This window comes from Sprattus sprattus (genome assembly GCF_963457725.1).
Source record: "Sprattus sprattus genome assembly, chromosome: 20".
In the NCBI taxonomy this organism is placed as follows: Eukaryota; Metazoa; Chordata; class Actinopteri; order Clupeiformes; family Clupeidae; genus Sprattus; species Sprattus sprattus.
Genome location: NC_137918.1, coordinates 2,545,319 through 2,564,071, shown reverse-complemented (window position 1 = coordinate 2,564,071; position 18,753 = coordinate 2,545,319). Strand labels below are relative to the sequence as shown.

The 18,753-nt window shown below is 39.1% G+C and overlaps 2 protein-coding genes across 2 annotated transcripts in view; one reads left to right on the top strand and one right to left on the bottom strand.

Annotated features, from left to right (window-relative positions):
* Nucleotides 1–18,753, top strand: part of gtf2h4 (general transcription factor IIH, polypeptide 4) — a 41,777-nt gene that overhangs the window by 4,004 nt on the left and 19,020 nt on the right. The window contains exon 5 of the mRNA XM_080859520.1: nucleotides 4,634–4,819. Within this exon, the coding sequence (XP_080715646.1) occupies nucleotides 4,634–4,819 (186 nt within the window). The remainder of the gene's footprint in view (nucleotides 1–4,633; nucleotides 4,820–18,753) is intronic.
* LOC308381930 (tumor necrosis factor-like) lies at nucleotides 514–1,903 on the bottom strand (the record flags this gene model as incomplete). The annotated part of the gene is made up of 4 exons (XM_080859591.1): nucleotides 514–965; nucleotides 1,319–1,375; nucleotides 1,477–1,516; nucleotides 1,727–1,903. The coding sequence occupies 4 exons, from the start codon at nucleotides 1,901–1,903 to the stop codon at nucleotides 514–516; spliced, it is 726 nt and encodes a 241-aa protein (XP_080715717.1).

Below are 18,753 nucleotides of genomic sequence, written 5' to 3'. Positions count from 1 at the left end.
GGTGCCTATTTTTCGATTAAAAAAAAAAAAATGACTACTTAAATGTGTTTTACGGACTTCGGACGTTCAACGTTATACAATATCTCCACCTTATTAATGAACACGAGGTTACGAGGTGGATTCGAGAGATTGCGACAGCACACGTTTCTAAAATTGCGTCTCCTAATAAGGCGCTGGCAGGGCGTGTATGTATGCAAATCCACTTTCACGAGAACGCGCATCAATCTAAGAAGCTAATCGGAAGGAACCCAGCTGAGAAGACTTCGGCTGCTTATGAACACATTTTCAAGCGTGCGGGAATGCAGCGGAAGCGTTTCTCTTACGTTGTTTTTGCGAAGTCGTGTAAGAAACATTTCTGAAGAATTACAGAAAAAGGTCGAGAATGAGGCCCATTGTTTTAACACATGTTCCTAACATGTTGTCTTATACAACACCGCTCTATATCTTGCTCTCCTCACATCACTTCCTTCCACACACACACACTCACACTCACACCCCACCCAAAGATGTGCCTCACAGAGCAAACACTCCAAAGAAGGTCTTCCCAGGGTCTCCCTCCACGCTGGGCAGCAGGCTGGTCAGGGTGTGCAGCCGATCGTTCTCCTCCAGGCTGAATATGGCTCCCATGTTGATGGCACTGTACCATCGCTCCCCGAGGTCCTCCTCCTCGCCAATTAATTGCTTGCAGCCTGAGCGTGTCGTTTTCAGCAGCGTCCGGGGTTTGTCAAACGCAGGGGACGTGCGGATGACCGTGTGGCTCAGGTGGACTGTCTCCAGCGTCTGGGCCTGGTCTGGGCTAATCTGGCAGTTGATGCGGAAGGACACCTGGCTGTAGACGAAGTACAGGCCTTTTTTGGGGATGAAGATCTCATTCTTGACCAGTTTCAGCCCCCCCTTGTGAAAAGATTGGTCCTGGTGGTCTCTCCATTCCACAGTAGTATTGGAGAAGGTGTGGTTGTACAGTCCTGCAAAAGAGAGAAAGGGGGGTACGGATTAAAGTTTGTGTCTTTTTTCACAAAATGATCCTAACCCATTTGGAGAAAGTCATATATATATATACATACATACATACATACATACATACATACATACAACATTGTGTTAACACACATAATTATGGCCGCTTTCATTAACATTAACATAGAAGTAATACTTACTACTGTCTGAATTTCACAATTCTCCCTGTACTGTTGTTATATTTACAAAAATGAGACCAGATTTGGACATGACACCAGTGGTGTTGCCTAAAAACCCTGAGCAGGTCAAACACAGCACCCAACACACAGGATCTTCTCCAACACATAGCTTAAGCTCTCACCTTCCAAATGAATGGCTGTTTGGCTGTCTGAGATTTGTCTCACAGGGCGTCTCAGTTCTGTGGAGGAGAATGAGACATTTTAGGGACAGGGTCAGAGAACATGGGGACAATGGAACATGACTGCAACTTTTACAGAACAGATGAAATCTAAAACTCACCTTCACTTCCCTCTGTGATGTCTCGTTTCTGTTTTGATGACTATAGAGAAAGAGAGAGAAATTTAAACATCATGCAATGCCATCTATTTTTCAATTAATCTTCAAATCCTTTGGTAACATTACTAGAAAACATTTAAATATAAAACTTTGCAAAAATAAGTTTGTATTGTATGATATTGTATCATACATCATTGTTTCATCTTACATCGATATTTTATCAGGTATGTGTTTTGTATGTTGAAAGGCTCACCTGGTTGTGGATAGAGAAGCAGATAGAGGCAGCAGCACACAGTCCTATCGCCAGTAGAGCCAAACAATTCTTCCAGCCCGTTGATGGCCATGAGGTGCCCATCTTCCTCAGCCTCTCCACGGGTTCAGTTCCATCCAGACAAACCTCCAGATCGGCGCTCTTCCAGTCCTGGGCCATTCTTTCAATGCTGTAGCTTCTCAGATGATGCTTGTCAGATTGGTGGATATTCGATAGCCGGAGTATCAGAGCGTTCTGAGCATTTGTGGCCATGGGGAGTGTTTTTATTCACTGAGCAGAGGTTACCGGCAGTTTGAGGGGCAGTACTGGGATTGATAAAATTAGAAGTCTTCTAAGAGACGTGTGGAGTCTGCCCAGTATTTGCAAAGTCACTTTGTCTGACAAATAAAATACTTGAGCTTCTGTGTTATTTTAGTCTGTGACTAAAAGCTCTGTGACTAATGGCACATTGCATTGACGTGGTAGAGTGCATCAAACTCTACAGTGGTTGTCACAGGGAAAGGGGCGGGGGCCCACGATACCACCCTATACCACTGCACTTTGTTGTACTCTTAGGAGTTGATGGTCCCATTTTTTTCTTTCAATCAGAGCAAATTTTATTGCAACAGTAACCTGTCAATGACCCTAGATGATTCAACTTTGGCGCCCGTTTCCACACGATACCATTAAACTAAATAAACGCTCAGTAGATGGTTTTCAATGTCAGTGGTATCAGTAGCTTTTGGTGTAGATTACACTACCAAAACATTACTGTTGGTCAGCAAGAAGAAGCTATCACTTGCAAGGCAACGCAGAGATAATATAGACCAATATTTTGCTTAAGTTGACTTCTTAGATTCTTTCCATATGCACTGTATATGGGCCATTCTACCGAATTCGTGTAATATGCAGTCCCTCAACAATAAAAACTATTTACAAAACAATTAGGTATTTAGGCATAGATATTTACTAATAAAATGTTATGGTCTATATAAACCCAATGCATTAAATGAGATAGTGATAAGCTAAATACATACAAAATCATCATTTATAGGGTACTTTCTATTGGGAAGTCCCCTTGTCTGGGAATTCCCGCCCCTTCACTGCATTTCATTTGCTCAGTTAGTCTGGCAAACTACTCAACAGCGATCCACTTCACTCACGTAATTGGACAAGCCTTTAACCAATCAGACCAACGATACTATACAACGATACAACGATCGGTAATAAAGCAAACACATATTTTTTCTGTATGAATTGTTCCAGGGCAAGTTTCTGTTCTGTTTTCAAAGAAAACTGCCTTATCGAAGTTTTGCGGTGCTTCGGCGGCCACCATGTCCAATGTTTAAAAACTCTCCGTGCAGTAGATTTTGTAACGTAGCCGTGGTAAGTTTAAATCCGCCAATGGCGCGACAGGTAGCCAAAAGACAGTTTGTGATTGGTCCCAGAGATCCTGAGAATGCTGTACTGAACGGCTGTGCAATCTTTGCCAGACCCTTTTCAGAGGCAAAATCAAATTGGCCGGTAGAAGAGGGGCGGGACTTCCCAGACTAGCTGTCCCCAACCCTGACATCTAAATTTCAATGCCTTTAAATAACACTTTTCAATTTTTTTAGATTTTTTTCAATGATTTAATTTCAAAGATCTTTATGATTGGGTTAAAACTTTTGGAAGATTTTGGGAGAGAAATTAACATCCATCCAACAGTGCAGTCACTACCGAAACAGTGCAGTCACTACCGAAACAGATAAATTGTATAAATTGAACTTGAAAATTTGATACAAATTTCATTTTTATGGATTTCATTGTGAAAACCTTCAAGAAATATTTGTAAAAATACTCTTCAGAAGGGAAGGAAACACAATCTGAACAGGCCAATGATACTTTTTTACTATAGTAAATTTGATGTTTCGGTAGTGACAATTTTGGAAGAGGAAAAACATTCCAACACATTCTGAAAATACAATATAAAAATGGACTGTTCTTTTACTAGATATGTGTACTTTAGATATGGTACACTATACATACGGGCAAAGTTTTGGGAATAAAACATAAACAAATTCCCAAAAAAATTCCGACGTGACTTTGCACCAATTCGGTAGAATAGCCCATATACACATGGCCAGTAATTCTAATGAAATGATTACTAATTTGTCCTAGATATGACAGTATCACATCATACTTATGATATCACTTGAGTTTGAGCAATGGGATTCATATGAAATAGGGCTGTTAGGAAAAACACTTGGTTAAAACCAATTATAAGACTGTTGATAAGATGCACTGTATTAGGCTAGGGAATAATTAAAAATTAAATTATAAATGATAAGCTAGTATGAATGCCTATCGGGTGTAGAGTGATGTGTGGTACTCTATAGTTTGGTAATGCTGATTTTTGACATCAGTGAGTGTGTGTGTATGAGAAGGAGAACATGAGCAAGACTGACAGAGGGGAAACCCCAGTATTCTGTGTCTGCGTGTGAATCAGGTTTCAAATGAAGCTGTACTCTTACGAAAGTAGGTACTCATACAGGATGTGTGTACTGTATAAAAAGAAAAATCCCTTTTTCACATTGCATATTTTTAAAGGGTAAAATATCCAAGAGGGTGAATACTTTTTATAGGCACTGTGTACTGTTCACAGACTGTTGACATACTTTTCTTTACTTCAGATTGGAGGTTCAGGCACTGGGCTCTGTAATGCGCCTTGAGACAATCGTATTGTTTTGGTGCTATATAAATACAATTTAATTGAATTGAGATAGGGCCTCATGAGTGATTGACTACTGCTTTCAGCACACTTGCAAGAATGGCCAGTCTTTGGGATGCAACAAAAATCCTGTTTAACTCCTCTTCTTGCAGTGGTTATGTCTGTTTAACAGGGATAACTGTCCTCTCCTCTTCCTACAGTGGTAAAGCCTGGTCAGATGAGGGCAGTAGCATGGGCCCTGACCGTCACGCACGTGACGTGGAGAGTCTGGACCGCTACGCCATGGAGCGATGGGAGGTCATTCTACACTTCATGGTGGGCTCCCCCAGTGCTGCCGTCAGCCAAGACCTCGCCCAGCTACTCTCCCAGGCTGGACTTATGAGGAGGTACAAGGAGCTGTGTGTGTGTGTGTGTGTGTGTGTGTGTGTGTGTGTGTGTGTGTGTGTGTGTGTGTGTGTGTGTGTCTGTGTGTGTCTGTCTGTGTCTGTGTCTGTGTCTGTTGTGTCTGTGTAGTTGGGATTAATAAGGGGCTGGGGCTATGTTCTTGGGTACTGGGGAGGTGTAATGGAGAGATGGGTGGTGTGGTTATGGTACCTAGGTATGGTTCCAGTCTTTCTGTTCCTGAGTTACACTCTCTCTAAAACAGCAGGAGATTGCTGGCAATCATAACCAAGTGTATTCTGTGAAGTTGTAATCTTCATGAAATGAAGCAGCGTAGGTATAGGTAGGGCTCCACAAGAGTTGGTTAGAGCAGATTAACTGAGCTGGATGGCTACACATCCCAAGAGAGCTTTACAAAAGAGGATACCAATGCCTTTATACAAAAGATATTGAAATGATACAGTTCTTGATGGGTATAGACTAAATGTGTTAAGTACTTGTCATCCTGTTGTTAGCACCCTGGCAGGTCTAGGCCCCGCTTCCATGATATTTGCATGCCTGTTCTGTCTCCATCTCTAAAGCAGGTGATTGGAAACAGGTGTAGCAGGTGATTGAAAACAGGTGTAGCAGTGATTGGAAGGGCTACAAAAGCCCTGATCAGAGTCGGGAGAGCTCTGGATGGGTCGTTGGATTTGGGTTATCGTTGGATTTGGATAGTGATTGGATTTGGGATTGTCGTTGGGTTTGGATTGTCGTTGGTTTTGGATTATCGTCGTTGTTTGTTTTGTATTACCATTTGACTGACTTTACATCTTTTGTTTCTCTTCACAACACTGACATTCACCACACGTTTGAGCTTCAGAACGTTCAAATTATGTTGGTTAAAGACTATATTAGCCTCAGTGACCATGAAATAGTCACAGGCAAGCTGAACAGTGCCTTAGCTGAAGCTGAGGAGAAGGCAAAGCAAGCCCTCTACCAGTATCAGTCAGAGCAGGAGGTCACTGATAAGCTGCTCAAAGAAGTTGAGGTGCAGAAAAGAGAGTTGGATACAATACAAGCGGCTATAAAGATCAAGTTTGTGCCACTGTCTTTCTTACAAGAGAAATAATTCCTTTTGACAAAGCTAAAGCCTAATTTATGCTCAGCGCAAGAGGCCCTTGCAAGCCCCTTGCACGTCTTTTCACGTCTTACATGCGTCGGGTGATTTTTCTAGACTTGCGCCAGGGGGGGTATTTTACTGCGCAAGGGGCTCTTGTGTATCTTACGTACTTACGCGCTGCGTCTAAAACTGAGTATACAGCCGCAGAAAAAATGAAGAGACCACTTCAAAATTATCAGTTTCTCTGGTTTTACTATTTATTGGTATGTGTTAAAGTAAAATGTACATTTTTGTTTTATTCTATAACCTACTGGCAACATTCCTACCAAATTTCAAATAAAAATATTGTCATTTAGATCATTTATTTGCAGAAAAATGACAATTGGTCAAAATAGCAAAAAAGATGCAGTGTCTTCAGATCTCGAATAATGCAAAGAAAACAACCTCATATTCATTTTTAAACTACACAATACTAATGCTTTAACTTAGGAAGAGTTCAGAAATCAATATTTGGTGGAATAACCTTGATTTAAAATCACAACATTCATGTGTCTTGGCATGCTCTCCACAAGTCTTTCTCATTGCCGTTGGGTGACTTTATGCTACTCCTGGCGCAAGAATTCAAGCAGCTCGGCTTCTTTTCATGGCTCGTGACCATCCATCTTCCTCTTGATCACATTTCAGAGGTTTTTTTATGGGATTTAGGTCTCGAAATTGGGCTGGCCATGACAGGGTCCTGATCTGGTGGTACTCCATCCACACCTTTACTGGCCTGGCTGTGTGGCATGGAGCATTGCCCTGCTGGAAAAAACACTTCTCAGAGTTGGGGAAGATTGTCAGAGCAAAAGGAAGCAAGTTTTTCTTCCGGGACAACGTTGTACTTTGCCTGGCTGAGGTTTGTAAAAGACCATAAGGATTGAACCAAAGCGGACTGGAGGTTCTTCTAAGTTCGTCTTCTCTGATGAGTCCAATTTTCAGCTTTGCCCAACACATGGTCGTCTGATGGTTAGACGGAGACCTGGAGAGGCCTACAAGCCACAGAGTCTTGCACCTACTGTGAAATTGGACTCATCAGAGAAGACGAACTTAGAAGAACCTCCAGTCCGCTTTGGTTCAATCCTTATGGTCTTTTACAAACCTCAGCCAGGTTGTTTTCTTTGCATTATTCGAGATCTGAAGACACTGCATCTTTTTTGCTATTTTGACCAATTGTCATTTTTCTGCAAATAAATGATCTAAATGACAATATTTTTATTTGAAATTTGGTAGGAATGTTGCCAGTAGGTTATAGAATAAAACAAAAATGTACATTTTACTTTAACACATACCAATAAATAGTAAAACCAGAGAAACTGATAATTACAGTGCATGAAATGCCCTGTATTGTTATTCCTAGGCATTTTCTTCTTCTTATTACAGTGCATGAAATGCCCTGTATTGTTATTCCTAGGCTTCTTCTTCTTCTTATTCTTGTTACCTTTTTCTGCGATTAATTCAGCCCGAACCGCTTAACGTAGAAACTTCATTCAAACTTTGTCGCGTAGGTCTTGTAAAGGACACTTATGCTATGTATTTTTCACTTTTCTAAACTTTTTACTTTTTAAGTTATTAAAGAAAAACGAATCTAAATTTTCCCATTGACTTACATTGGGCCATTATGACATCATAATAGGGTAATTAAACTGGCTTGCACCTGTGCTTCACTGACACCTGCGGCAAGCCTCCCAGGCTGGACTTATGAGGAGGTACAAGGAGCTGTGTGTGTGTGTGTGTGTGTGTGTGTGTGTGTGTGTGTGTGTGTGTGTGTGTGTCTGTCTGTCTGTCTGTCTCTGTCTGTCTGTCTGTCTGTCTGTCTGTCTGTCTGTCTGTCTGTCTGTCTGTCTGTCTGTCTGTCTGTCTGTCTGTCTGTCTGTGTCTGTGTCTGTGTCTGTGTCTGTGTCTGTGTCTGTTGTGTCTGTGTAGTTGGGATTAATAAGGGGCTGGGGCTATGTTCTTGGGTACTGGGGAGGTGTAATGGAGAGATGGGTGGTGTGGTTATGGTACCTAGGTATGGTTCCAGTCTTTCTGTTCCTGAGTTACACTCTCTCTAAAACAGCAGGAGATTGCTGGCAATCATAACCAAGTGTATTCTGTGAAGTTGTAATCTTCATGAAATGAAGCAGCGTAGGTATAGGTAGGGCTCCACAAGAGTTGGTTAGAGCAGATTAACTGAGCTGGATGGCTACACATCCCAAGAGAGCTTTACAAAAGAGGATACCAATGCCTTTATACAAAAGATATTGAAATGATACAGTTCTTGATGGGTATAGACTAAATGTGTTAAGTACTTGTCATCCTGTTGTTAGCACCCTGGCAGGTCTAGGCCCCGCTTCCATGATATTTGCATGCCTGTTCTGTCTCCATCTCTAAAGCAGGTGATTGGAAACAGGTGTAGCAGGTGATTGAAAACAGGTGTAGCAGTGATTGGAAGGGCTACAAAAGCCCTGATCAGACATGAGTCGGGAGAGCTCTGGATGGGTCGTTGGATTTGGGTTATCGTTGGATTTGGATAGTGATTGGATTTGGGATTGTCGTTGGGTTTGGATTGTCGTTGGTTTTGGATTATCGTCGTTGTTTGTTTTGTATTACCATTTGAAATGCCCTGTATTGTTATTCCTAGGCTTCTTCTTCTTCTTATTCTTGTTACCTTTTTCTGCGATTAATTCAGCCCGAACCGCTTAACGTAGAAACTTCATTCAAACTTTGTCGCGTAGGTCTTGTAAAGGACACTTATGCTATGTATTTTTCACTTTTCTAAACTTTTTACTTTTTAAGTTATTAAAGAAAAACGAATCTAAATTTTCCCATTGAGTTACATTGGGCCATTATGACATCATAATAGGGTAATTAAACTGGCTTGCACCTGTGCTTCACTGACACCTGCGGCAAGCCTCCAAGGGTCCTCTTCTCTCTGTACCTCTCCATTCAACTGTATAACTAGGAATATTAATAGACACCTTCCATACTCTACTTTTTTTTCTCTCTATCACTCTCACTCTACTTTCTCTCACACTCCATCTCTCTGCTTCACTCTTTTTTTCTCCTTCTTTCAATATTTTCACTCTCTCTTTACTGTCTTTATCCAGAGCCACTCTTGTTCACTCTTCTTTCCTTACTTTGTTTCTTCCTCTCTTCTTTCCTTTCTTCTTTCCTTCTTTCTACTCTTCTTTACTTTCTTCTTTCCTTCTTCCACTCTTCTTTACTTTCTTCTTTCCTTCTTCCACTCTAATTTCCTTTCTTCACTCTTCTTTCCTTTCTTCTTCCCTTCTTCCACTCTTCTTTCTTTCTTCACTCTTCTTTCCTTTCTTCTTTCCTTCTTCAACTCTTCTTTCCTTCTTTTACTGTTCTTTCCTTTCTTCCTTCCTTCTTTCACTTTCCTTTATTCGTTCTTTCTTAACTTTTGCATTTCATGCACTGGTATTTCCTTCAGGAAATGCATTTTCTAGTTACAGTGCATGAAATGCCCTGTATTGTTATTCCTAGGCTTCTTCTTCTTATTACAGTGCATGAAATGCCCTGTATTGTTATTCCTAGGCTTCTTCTTCTTCTTCTTCTTCTTCTTATTCTTGTTACCTTTTTCTGCGATTAATTCAGCCCGAACCGCTTAACGTAGAAACTTCATTCAAACTTTGTCGCGTAGGTCTTGTAAACGACACTTATGCTATGTATTTTTCACTTTTCTAAACTTTATACTTTTTAAGATATTAAAGAAAAACGAATATACATTTCTCCCATTGACTTACATTGGGCCATTATGACATCATAATAGGGTCTTTAAACTGGCTTGCACCTGTGCTTTACTCTGCCGTGCTAAGGCAAAAGACCGTAACTTCAAGTTTGGTCAAAAATGAGTTTTTGACGTATTTGTAAAATATCAGCAGTAACTAGAAAATGCATTTCCTGAAGGAAATACCAGTGCATGAAATGCAAAAGTTAGGAAAGGAAGAAGAAAAGAAAGAAGAGTGAAAGAAGGAAAGAAGAAAGGAAAGAAGAGTGGAAGAAGGAAAGAAGAAAGGATAGAAGAGTGAAGAAAGGAGAGAAGAGAGGATGAAGGAAAGAAGAGTGAAAGAAGGAAAGAAGAAAAGAAAGAAGAGTGAAGAAAGGAAAGAAGAGTGGAAGAAGAAAAGAAAGAAGAGTGAAGAAAGGAAAGAAGAGCGAAAAAAGGAAATAATAGTTGAAGAAGGAAAGAAGAAAAGGAAAGAAGAGTGAAAGAAGGAAAGAAGAAAGGAGAGTGAAGAAAGGAAAGAAAAGTGAAAGAAGGAAAGAAGAGTGGAAGAAGGAAAGAAGAGTGAAAGAGAAAAAGGGAGTGAAAATATTGAAAAAAGGAGATAAAAATGGAGTGAAGAAGAGAGATTGAGTGTGAGAGAAAGTAGACTGAGAGGGATAGAGAGAAAGATGGAGAGAAAAAAAGTAGAGAATGGAAGGTGTCTTAAGATTGAGTGTGAGAGAAAATAGACTGAGAGGGATAGAGAGAAAGATGGAGAGATGGAGAGAAAAAAAGTAGAGAATGGAAGGTGTCTTAATGTTCCTACACTGTAAAAAAAAAAAAAAAAAGTTGGGTGAACTCAAAATTTTAAGGCAACAAACTTCAGTAAAATTTTAAGGCAACAAACTTCAGTAAAATTTTAAGTTTTGCTTTTGAGTTTGCTCAACTCTGAATTCTGATTTTGGTCAACTCAAGAGTAAGTTCTACTAACTCATAATTTTACATTGTAATAACATTTAATCCTTACTTGTGCCAACTCTCCCCTAAATTATACTTACTTATTATTTAACATTGTAATAACATTTAATCCTTACTTGTGCTAACTCTCCCCTAAATTGTACTTACTTATTATTTAACATTGTAATAACTTTTAATCCTTACTTCTGCTAACTCTCCCCTAAATTGTACTAACTTATTATTTAACGTTGTAATAACTTTTAATCCTCACTTCAGCTAACTGTCCTGTAAATTGTAGTAATTTATAATTTTACATTGTAATGAGTTCTTATACAGAATTCACTTTAAATGGGTTTAGTTAGTATAGCAGAATAATTTAAGAGGAATTTAAAATCGCACACTGCAATAGTTTATAATGTAACTCAACTTTATAATTTATAACCAGGAACTTCTAATCAAATGTATAGATAATTACAGACGCAACATATACATTCAAAACATTTGTTTTATATATACTGTATCAAATCCCTTCCAAAAGGGGCAAGTAAATGCAAACTATCGAGACCATGTAACATGTTTCAGAAAAACCAACCAAAAAAAAAAATGTTTCAGAAAAAACTAAACAAAATAAGATGCAAAATAAATGTAAAGTGGGAGATCGAGATACACAACAGTTGATTAATTAACATGGAGTTGGATGGACAGAAGGGAACAATTCCAGATCCAAGTAAATGTAAAGTGGGAGATCGAGAATACACAACAGTTGATTAATTAACATGGTGTTGGATGGACAGAAGGGAACAATTCCAGATCCAACACTTTACTTCACTGAAGAAGTTTGTTTTTTAGGGATCTGACCGTTGCAGAGAGGTCCGACCCCAGTTCCATTATGACCTTTTGGACAGTTTCAAAGGTGTATTTCAAATCCTTTGGGTAACTAAGGTTTAATGTATAGATCAGTCCAACAAGGTAGGCAAATGCAGTTGGCAGGTAAGGGAGATCTTGGAGGACAATCTCTTCTTCCAACACAAGAGCAACATTCCTGACACTTTTAGAGACTGCTCTGCTATCATCCTCCAACACAGTGAGGATACCCACAATGAGGCCTTTCGTCTGTCCCTCTTCTGGGTCAGTGTCCTTGTGTTGACAGACAGAAAACACCAAAACATGAATTGCAAGACATTAGTAATTAAAATACTGTGAATCAGAATAAGCTCTTAATCTAAAATAACTCAAAATATTGTATAAACATTTTTTTTCCAAATAGAATTAATTATGAGTTTGACATATTAACTATTTCCATCCCATACACCACAATCAAAAATGTAACCCTCATACACACATCATATGACATCAATTAGGCTACATCAAGTCAAGGGCAGGACAGTGAAACTACAGAAGACACTCTGGACATGGTTAGGGAACCAGGAGGACAGAGAGGTTATGGTTGAAGACAACGTTAAATACAGCACTATAAATACAGTATAATAACATATTTACAATTTCTATTCATAGCCACTCACAGTTCCTGAAGAGCTTCTCCTGACTCTCACGGAGATACAAGGGAAGGCCCTTTAAAGCTGCAGTTTGTCTATGTGCAGTGATGTCAGATGTCTGAAACAAGAGTTGCATGAAACATTACAAGATGTAATTGACATATAAGAAGTAGAGTAAACATGCAGGCAGCTGTCCTTTTCAATATCCAAAATGATTGCTACGATTACGATTGCTCACTGTGAAGGTATATCCACTGGAGGTGCTTTTTGTGTCACTGACAGGCTCATATCATTATCAGTGTCTGACAACATTATGAAAAGGCTCCCCACAGAGCAATGTCTTTTTGTTTTTAAGATTACAATACCCTTTGTTTAACAAGAAAAAGCCGCTATCACCTCGATTTGAAAACTGAATCAAAAACGTCTAAAAATGACCCATATATTCCACAATTCACACTACATGGACAAAGATGTAAACAGTGTTGTTGGACTGATCATTAACTTCACTGGAGCAATTCCAAGAACGCGATTGGATAACAACGACAAAACGTCACGATTATCGGACCCAAAGTGTAGCTGCCCTCTCCATTTGCCTCGGGAATAAAGTTATCGATAACGACGTAATAAGCAATAACGGCAAGTGGCAACAATTTTTGTCTAAACGTGAATACAAACGTAGAACATATTTACAAAAACATGGCTTCTCCATATCCAGGGAACGTTAAAATGCACGAAATCGCACCTCGGCCCACCACCTATTAGGGGAAGCCAAGCTTTAAAGAAATCGCCACTGGTCGTAAGTGTGAACTAGCCAGGTAACAAACTACACACGATGGCAGACAATGCTAATATTTGTATGATGTACGCAAAAAATGAGCTCCCCCTCTTTGAAAGATCAGCAGCTGCCACTGGTGGGGCAGGCAGAACCGAGCAGCAACCTGTCGCTGGCCCCGCTCTCTCTCTGTCCCTACTAAACCAGCCTGCTCACCTGCTACCTGGAGCAGAGACGGAGCATGATTACCACTGTGTAGTAACACTACACTTCTGAAAGATGGCATAAAATGTCAGCTAATGTTGCAACCAAAATTTTGAGTTAGCATTAATACCATAATGTCTTTTTTGTATCTGTAACAAGCTGGCAAACACGAATTAAAGCAGCACAACGGATCAATAGCTATACGCTAGCTATATGCTATCAGCTAAAACTGACGAAATCTCTTGAAATGTGCTGACTTTGACATTATTACAAACTAGTTATTCAACAACTGTCCTTACACAGTCAAGCAAGTGCAACACAAGACAAAGCAAGATGGCAAATAAGCTTACTAGTTCAGCAGACAGTGGAAAGTTGGGCGGCAAAACTACAAAACGAAGTTATGTGCCTATAGACCCTGCATAGCAATGGCGCGGATGCAATTCTCCATATTAAGAGTCATTGTAGCGCCCCAATTTTTTTCAAGCTGTTATTTTTAGGTTAAACTGATTATCCTAACCCTAATCATGACGTATAATTGTTGCATTGTGTTACTTTAACACAATACCAACAGTCAGAAGATAACATGCCTGTCCTGTTTGAATAGGTTGCCTGACTGATGCTAGCTTTCTCTAATGACTGAAAAGCTTTGTGTAAATGCCTAGGTCGCTTTCTCCATTAAACGACGTACAACATAGGCCTACTGCACAACACAACTCAGAATAAAATTCGCGCATCATTTTAATTTAATTAAAGGTTGATTTAAAACGTACCTGTTTGGACTCCAGCAAGAGGCAGCAGCACAGCCAGAATGAGACTTCAATTGTAAAGTGCCAACGGACAGTTGGCTATTTGGCGCAGCTGTCAGTAAAGCACAGGTGCAAGCCAGTTTAAAGACCATATTATGACGTCATAATGGCCCAATGTAAGTCAATGGGAAAATTTCGATTCGTTTTTATTTAATATCTTAAAAAGTATAAAGTTTAGAAAAGTGAAAAATACATAGCATAAGTGTCGTTTACAAGACCTACGCGACAAAGTTTGAATGAAGTTTCTACGTTAAGCGGTTCGGGCTGAATTAATCGCAGAAAAAGGTAACAAGAATAAGAAGAAGAAGAAGCCTAGGAATAACAATACAGGGCATTTCATGCACTGTAACTAGAAAATGCATTTCCTGAAGGAAATACCAGTGCATGAAATGCAAAAGTTAAGAAAGAACGAATAAAAGAAAAGTGAAAGAAGGAAGGAAGAAAGGAAAGAAGAGTAAAAGAAGGAAAGAAGAGTTGAAGAAGGAAAGAAGAAAGGAAAGAAGAGTGAAGAAAGGAAAGAAGAGTGGAAGAAAGAAAGAAGAGTGGAAGAAGGGAAGAAGAAAGGAAAGAAGAGTGGAAGAAAGGAAATTAGAGTGGAAGAAGGAAAGAAGAGTGGAAGAAGGAAAGAAAAGTGGAAGAAGGGAAGAGCCGAAGAAGATAAGAAGAAAAGAAAGAAGAGTGAAAGAAGGAAAGAAGAAAAGAAAAAGGTAAGAAGAGTGGAAGAAGGGAAGAAGAAAGGAAAGAAGAGTGGAAGAAGGAAAGAAGAAAGTAAAGAAGAGTAGAAAGAAGGAAAGAAGAAAGGAAAGAAGAGAGGAAGAAACAAAGTAAGGAAAGAAGAGTGAACAAGAGTGGCTCTGGATAAAGACAGTAAAGAGAGAGTGAAAATATTGAAAGAAGGAGAAAAAAAGAGTGAAGCAGAGAGATGGAGTGTGTGAGAGAAAGTAGAGTGAGAGTGATAGAGAGAAAAAAAGTAGAGTATGGAAGGTGTCTATTAATATTCCTAGTTATACAGTTGAATGGAGAGGTACAGAGAGAAGAGGACCCTTGGAGGCTTGCCGCAGGTGTCAGTGAAGCACAGGTGCAAGCCAGTTTAATTACCCTATTATGATGTCATAATGGCCCAATGTAAGTCAATGGGAATATTTAGATTCGTTTTTCTTTAATAACTTAAAAAGTATAAAGTTTAGAAAAGTGAAAAATACATAGCATAAGTGTCCTTTACAAGACCTACGCGACAAAGTTTGAATGAAGTTTCTACGTTAAGCGGTTCGGGCTGAATTAATCGCAGAAAAAGGTAACAAGAATAAGAAGAAGAAGAAGCCTAGGAATAACAATACAGGGCATTTCATGCACTGTAATAAGAAGAAGAAGAAGAAGAAGCCTAGGAATAACAATACAGGGCATTTCATGCACTGTAATTAAAGCCAGTGACATCAGTATTTTGGTTGATTTCACGATGTATAGGCTACCGACAGTTAGCATACCAAGCTAGGTAGCATTACCATTAGAATTGCATGGCAGATATGCTAAGCTATCGGGCTATTCCCCCACCCAGTGCCTGTGGCTAGTCCGAAAAAGGTGCATCTAAATCGGGTAACTTCGCTTGGCGAGCGGGGGCATGTGGAGGGGGAAAATGGGCCTCATTCTCTCTCGTTCTCTCTCTCTCTCTCTCTCTCTCACACACACACACACACACACACACACACACACACACACACACCCCAATGGACTGACATAGATGTTTTATGTGTTTCATGTGACAATTCAAGTTCATTGTTTTATGTGCTTAATGTGATAATTCAATGGTGTGTGTGTGTGTGTATGTGTGTGTGTGTGTGATAATCATTGTATTGGTAATTGTGATAAATGAAATAGTATTACTACTGATTAATTAATAGGGTCATTATTCCATTGTTATCATACCACTGAGCTTTAACATAGAAGTTACTGCCTTCTGCCTTAGTATGCTTCACTGACACCTGTGCCAAATCCAAAGAACCTCTTCTCTCTCTGTCCCTCTCAATTTAACTGTAACTAGGAACATTAAGACACCATCCATTCTCTATTTTTTTTTCTCTCCATCTCTCCATCTTTCTCTCTGTCAACTTTCTCTCACACTCAATCTCTCTTCTTCACTCCATTTTTATCTCCTTTTTTCAATATTTTCACTCTCTCTTTATCTCTTCATCCAGAGCCACTCTTGTTCACTCTTCTTTCCTTCTTCCACTCTTCTTTCCTTTCTTATTTTCTTCTTCCATTTTTCTTTCCTTCTTCCACTCTTCTTGCCTTTCTTTTTTCCTTCATCCACTCTTCTTTCCTTCTTCCACTTTTCTTTCCTTTCTTCACTCTTCTTTCCTTCTTCCACTCTTCTTTCCTTTCTTCTTTCCTTCTTTCACTCTTCTTTCTTTCCTTATTTCCTTCTTCCACTCTTCTTTCCTTCCTTCACTCTTCTTTCCTTTCTTCTTTCATTATTTCACTCTTCTTTCTTTTCTTCTTTCCTTCTTCCACTCTTCTTTCCTTTCTTCACTCTTCTTTCTTTTCTTCTTTCCTTCTTTCACTCTTCTTTCCTTTCTTCTTTCCCTCTTCCACTCTTCTCTCCTTTCTTCACTCTTCTTTCCTTTTGTCTTTCCTTCTTCCACTCTTCTTGCCTTTCTTTTTTCCTTCATCCACTCTTCTTTCCTTCTTCCACTTTTCTTTCCTTTCTTCACTCTTCTTTCCTTCTTACACTCTTCTTTCCTTTCTTCTTTCCTTCTTTCACTCTTCTTTCTTTTCTTCTTCCTTTCTTAACCTTTGCATTTCATGCACTGGTATTTCCTTCAGGAAATGCATTTTCTAGTTACAGTGCATGAAATGCCCTGTATTGTTATTCCTAGGCTTCTTCTTCTTCTTCTTCTTCTTCTTCTTCTTATTCTTGTTACCTTTTTCTGCGATTAATTCAGCCCGAACCGCTTAACTTAGAAACTTCATTCAAACTTTGTCGCGTAGGTCTTGTAAACGACACTTATGCTATGTATTTTTCACTTTTCTAAACTTTATACTTTTTAAGATATTAAAGAAAAACGAATATAAATTTCTCCCATTGACTTACATTGGGCCATTATGACATCATAATAGGGTCTTTAAACTGGCTTGCACCTGTGCTTTACTGACACCTGTGCCAAATCCAAAGAACCTCTACTCTCTCTGTCCCTCTCAATTTAACTGTAACTAGGAACATTAAGACACCATCCATTCTCTATTTTTTTTTCTCTCCATCTCTCCATCTTTCTCTCTGTCAACTTTCTCTCACACTCAATCTCTCTTCTTCACTCCATTTTTATCTCCTTTTTTCAATATTTTCACTCTCTCTTTATCTCTTCATCCAGAGCCACTCTTGTTCACTCTTCTTTCCTTCTTCCACTCTTCTTTCCTTTCTTATTTTCTTCATCCATTTTTCTTTCCTTCTTCCACTCTTCTTGACTTTCTTTTTTCCTTCATCCACTCTTCTTTGCTTCTTCCACTTTTCTTTCCTTTCTTCACTCTTCTTTCCTTCTTACACTCTTCTTTCCTTTCTTCTTTCCTTCTTTCACTCTTCTTTCTTTTCTTATTTCCTTCTTCCACTCTTCTTTCCTTCCTTCACTCTTCTTTCCTTTCTTCTTTCATTATTTCACTCTTCTTTCTTGTCTTCTTTCCTTCTTCCACTCTTCTTTCCTTTCTTCACTCTTCTTTCTTTTCTTCTTTCCTTCTTTCACTCTTCTTTCCTTTCTTCTTTCCTTCTTCCACTCTTCTCTCCTTTCTTCACTCTTCTTTCCTTTTGTCTTTCCTTCTTCCACTCTTCTTTCCTTCTTTCACTCTTCTTTCTTTTCTTCTTCTTTTCTTAACCTTTGCATTTCATGCACTGGTATTTCCTTCAGGAAATGCATTTTCTAGTTACAGTGCATGAAATGCCCTGTATTGTTATTCCTAGGCTTCTTCTTCTTCTTCTTCTTCTTCTTATTCTTGTTACCTTTTTCTGCGATTAATTCAACCCGAACCGCTTAACGTAGAAACTTCATTCAAACTTTGTCGCGTAGGTCTTGTAAACGACACTTATGCTATGTATTTTTCACTTTTCTAAACTTTATACTTTTTAAGATATTAAAGAAAAACGAATATACATTTCTCCCATTGACTTACATTGGGCCATTATGACATCATAATAGGGTCTTTAAACTAGCTTGCACCTGTGCTTCACTGACAGCTGCACCAAATCAAAGGAACCTCTTCTCTCTCTGTCCCTCTCAATTTAACTGTAACTAGGAACATTAAGACACCTTCCATTCTCTACTTTTTTTTTTCTCTCCATCTTTCTCTCTATCCCTCTCAGTCTACTTTCTCTCACACTCAATCTCTCTTCTTCACTCCATTTTTATCTCCTTTTTTCAATATTTTCACTCTCTTTTTCTCTTTATCCAGAGCCACTCTTTTTCACTCTTCTTTCCTTCTTCCACTCTTCTTTCCTTTCTTGTTCAACTCTTCTTTCCTTCTTTCACTTTTCTTTCCTTTCTTCACTCTCCTTTCTTCTTTCCTTTTTTCACTCTTCTTTCCTTTCTTCTTTCCTTCTTTCACGCTTCTTTCTTTTCTTCTTTCCTTCTTCAACTATTCTTTCCTTCTTTCACTCTTCTTTTCTTTCTTCACTCTTCTTCCCTTTCTTCTTTCCTTCTTCCACTCTTCTTTCCATCTTCCACTCTTCTTTCCTTCTTTCACTCTTCTTTCCTTTCTTCTTTCCTTCTTTCACTCTTCTTTCTTTTCTTCTTCCTTTCTTAACTTTTGCATTTAATGCACTGGTATTTCCTTCAGGAAATGCATTTTCTAGTTACAGTGCATGAAATGCCCTGT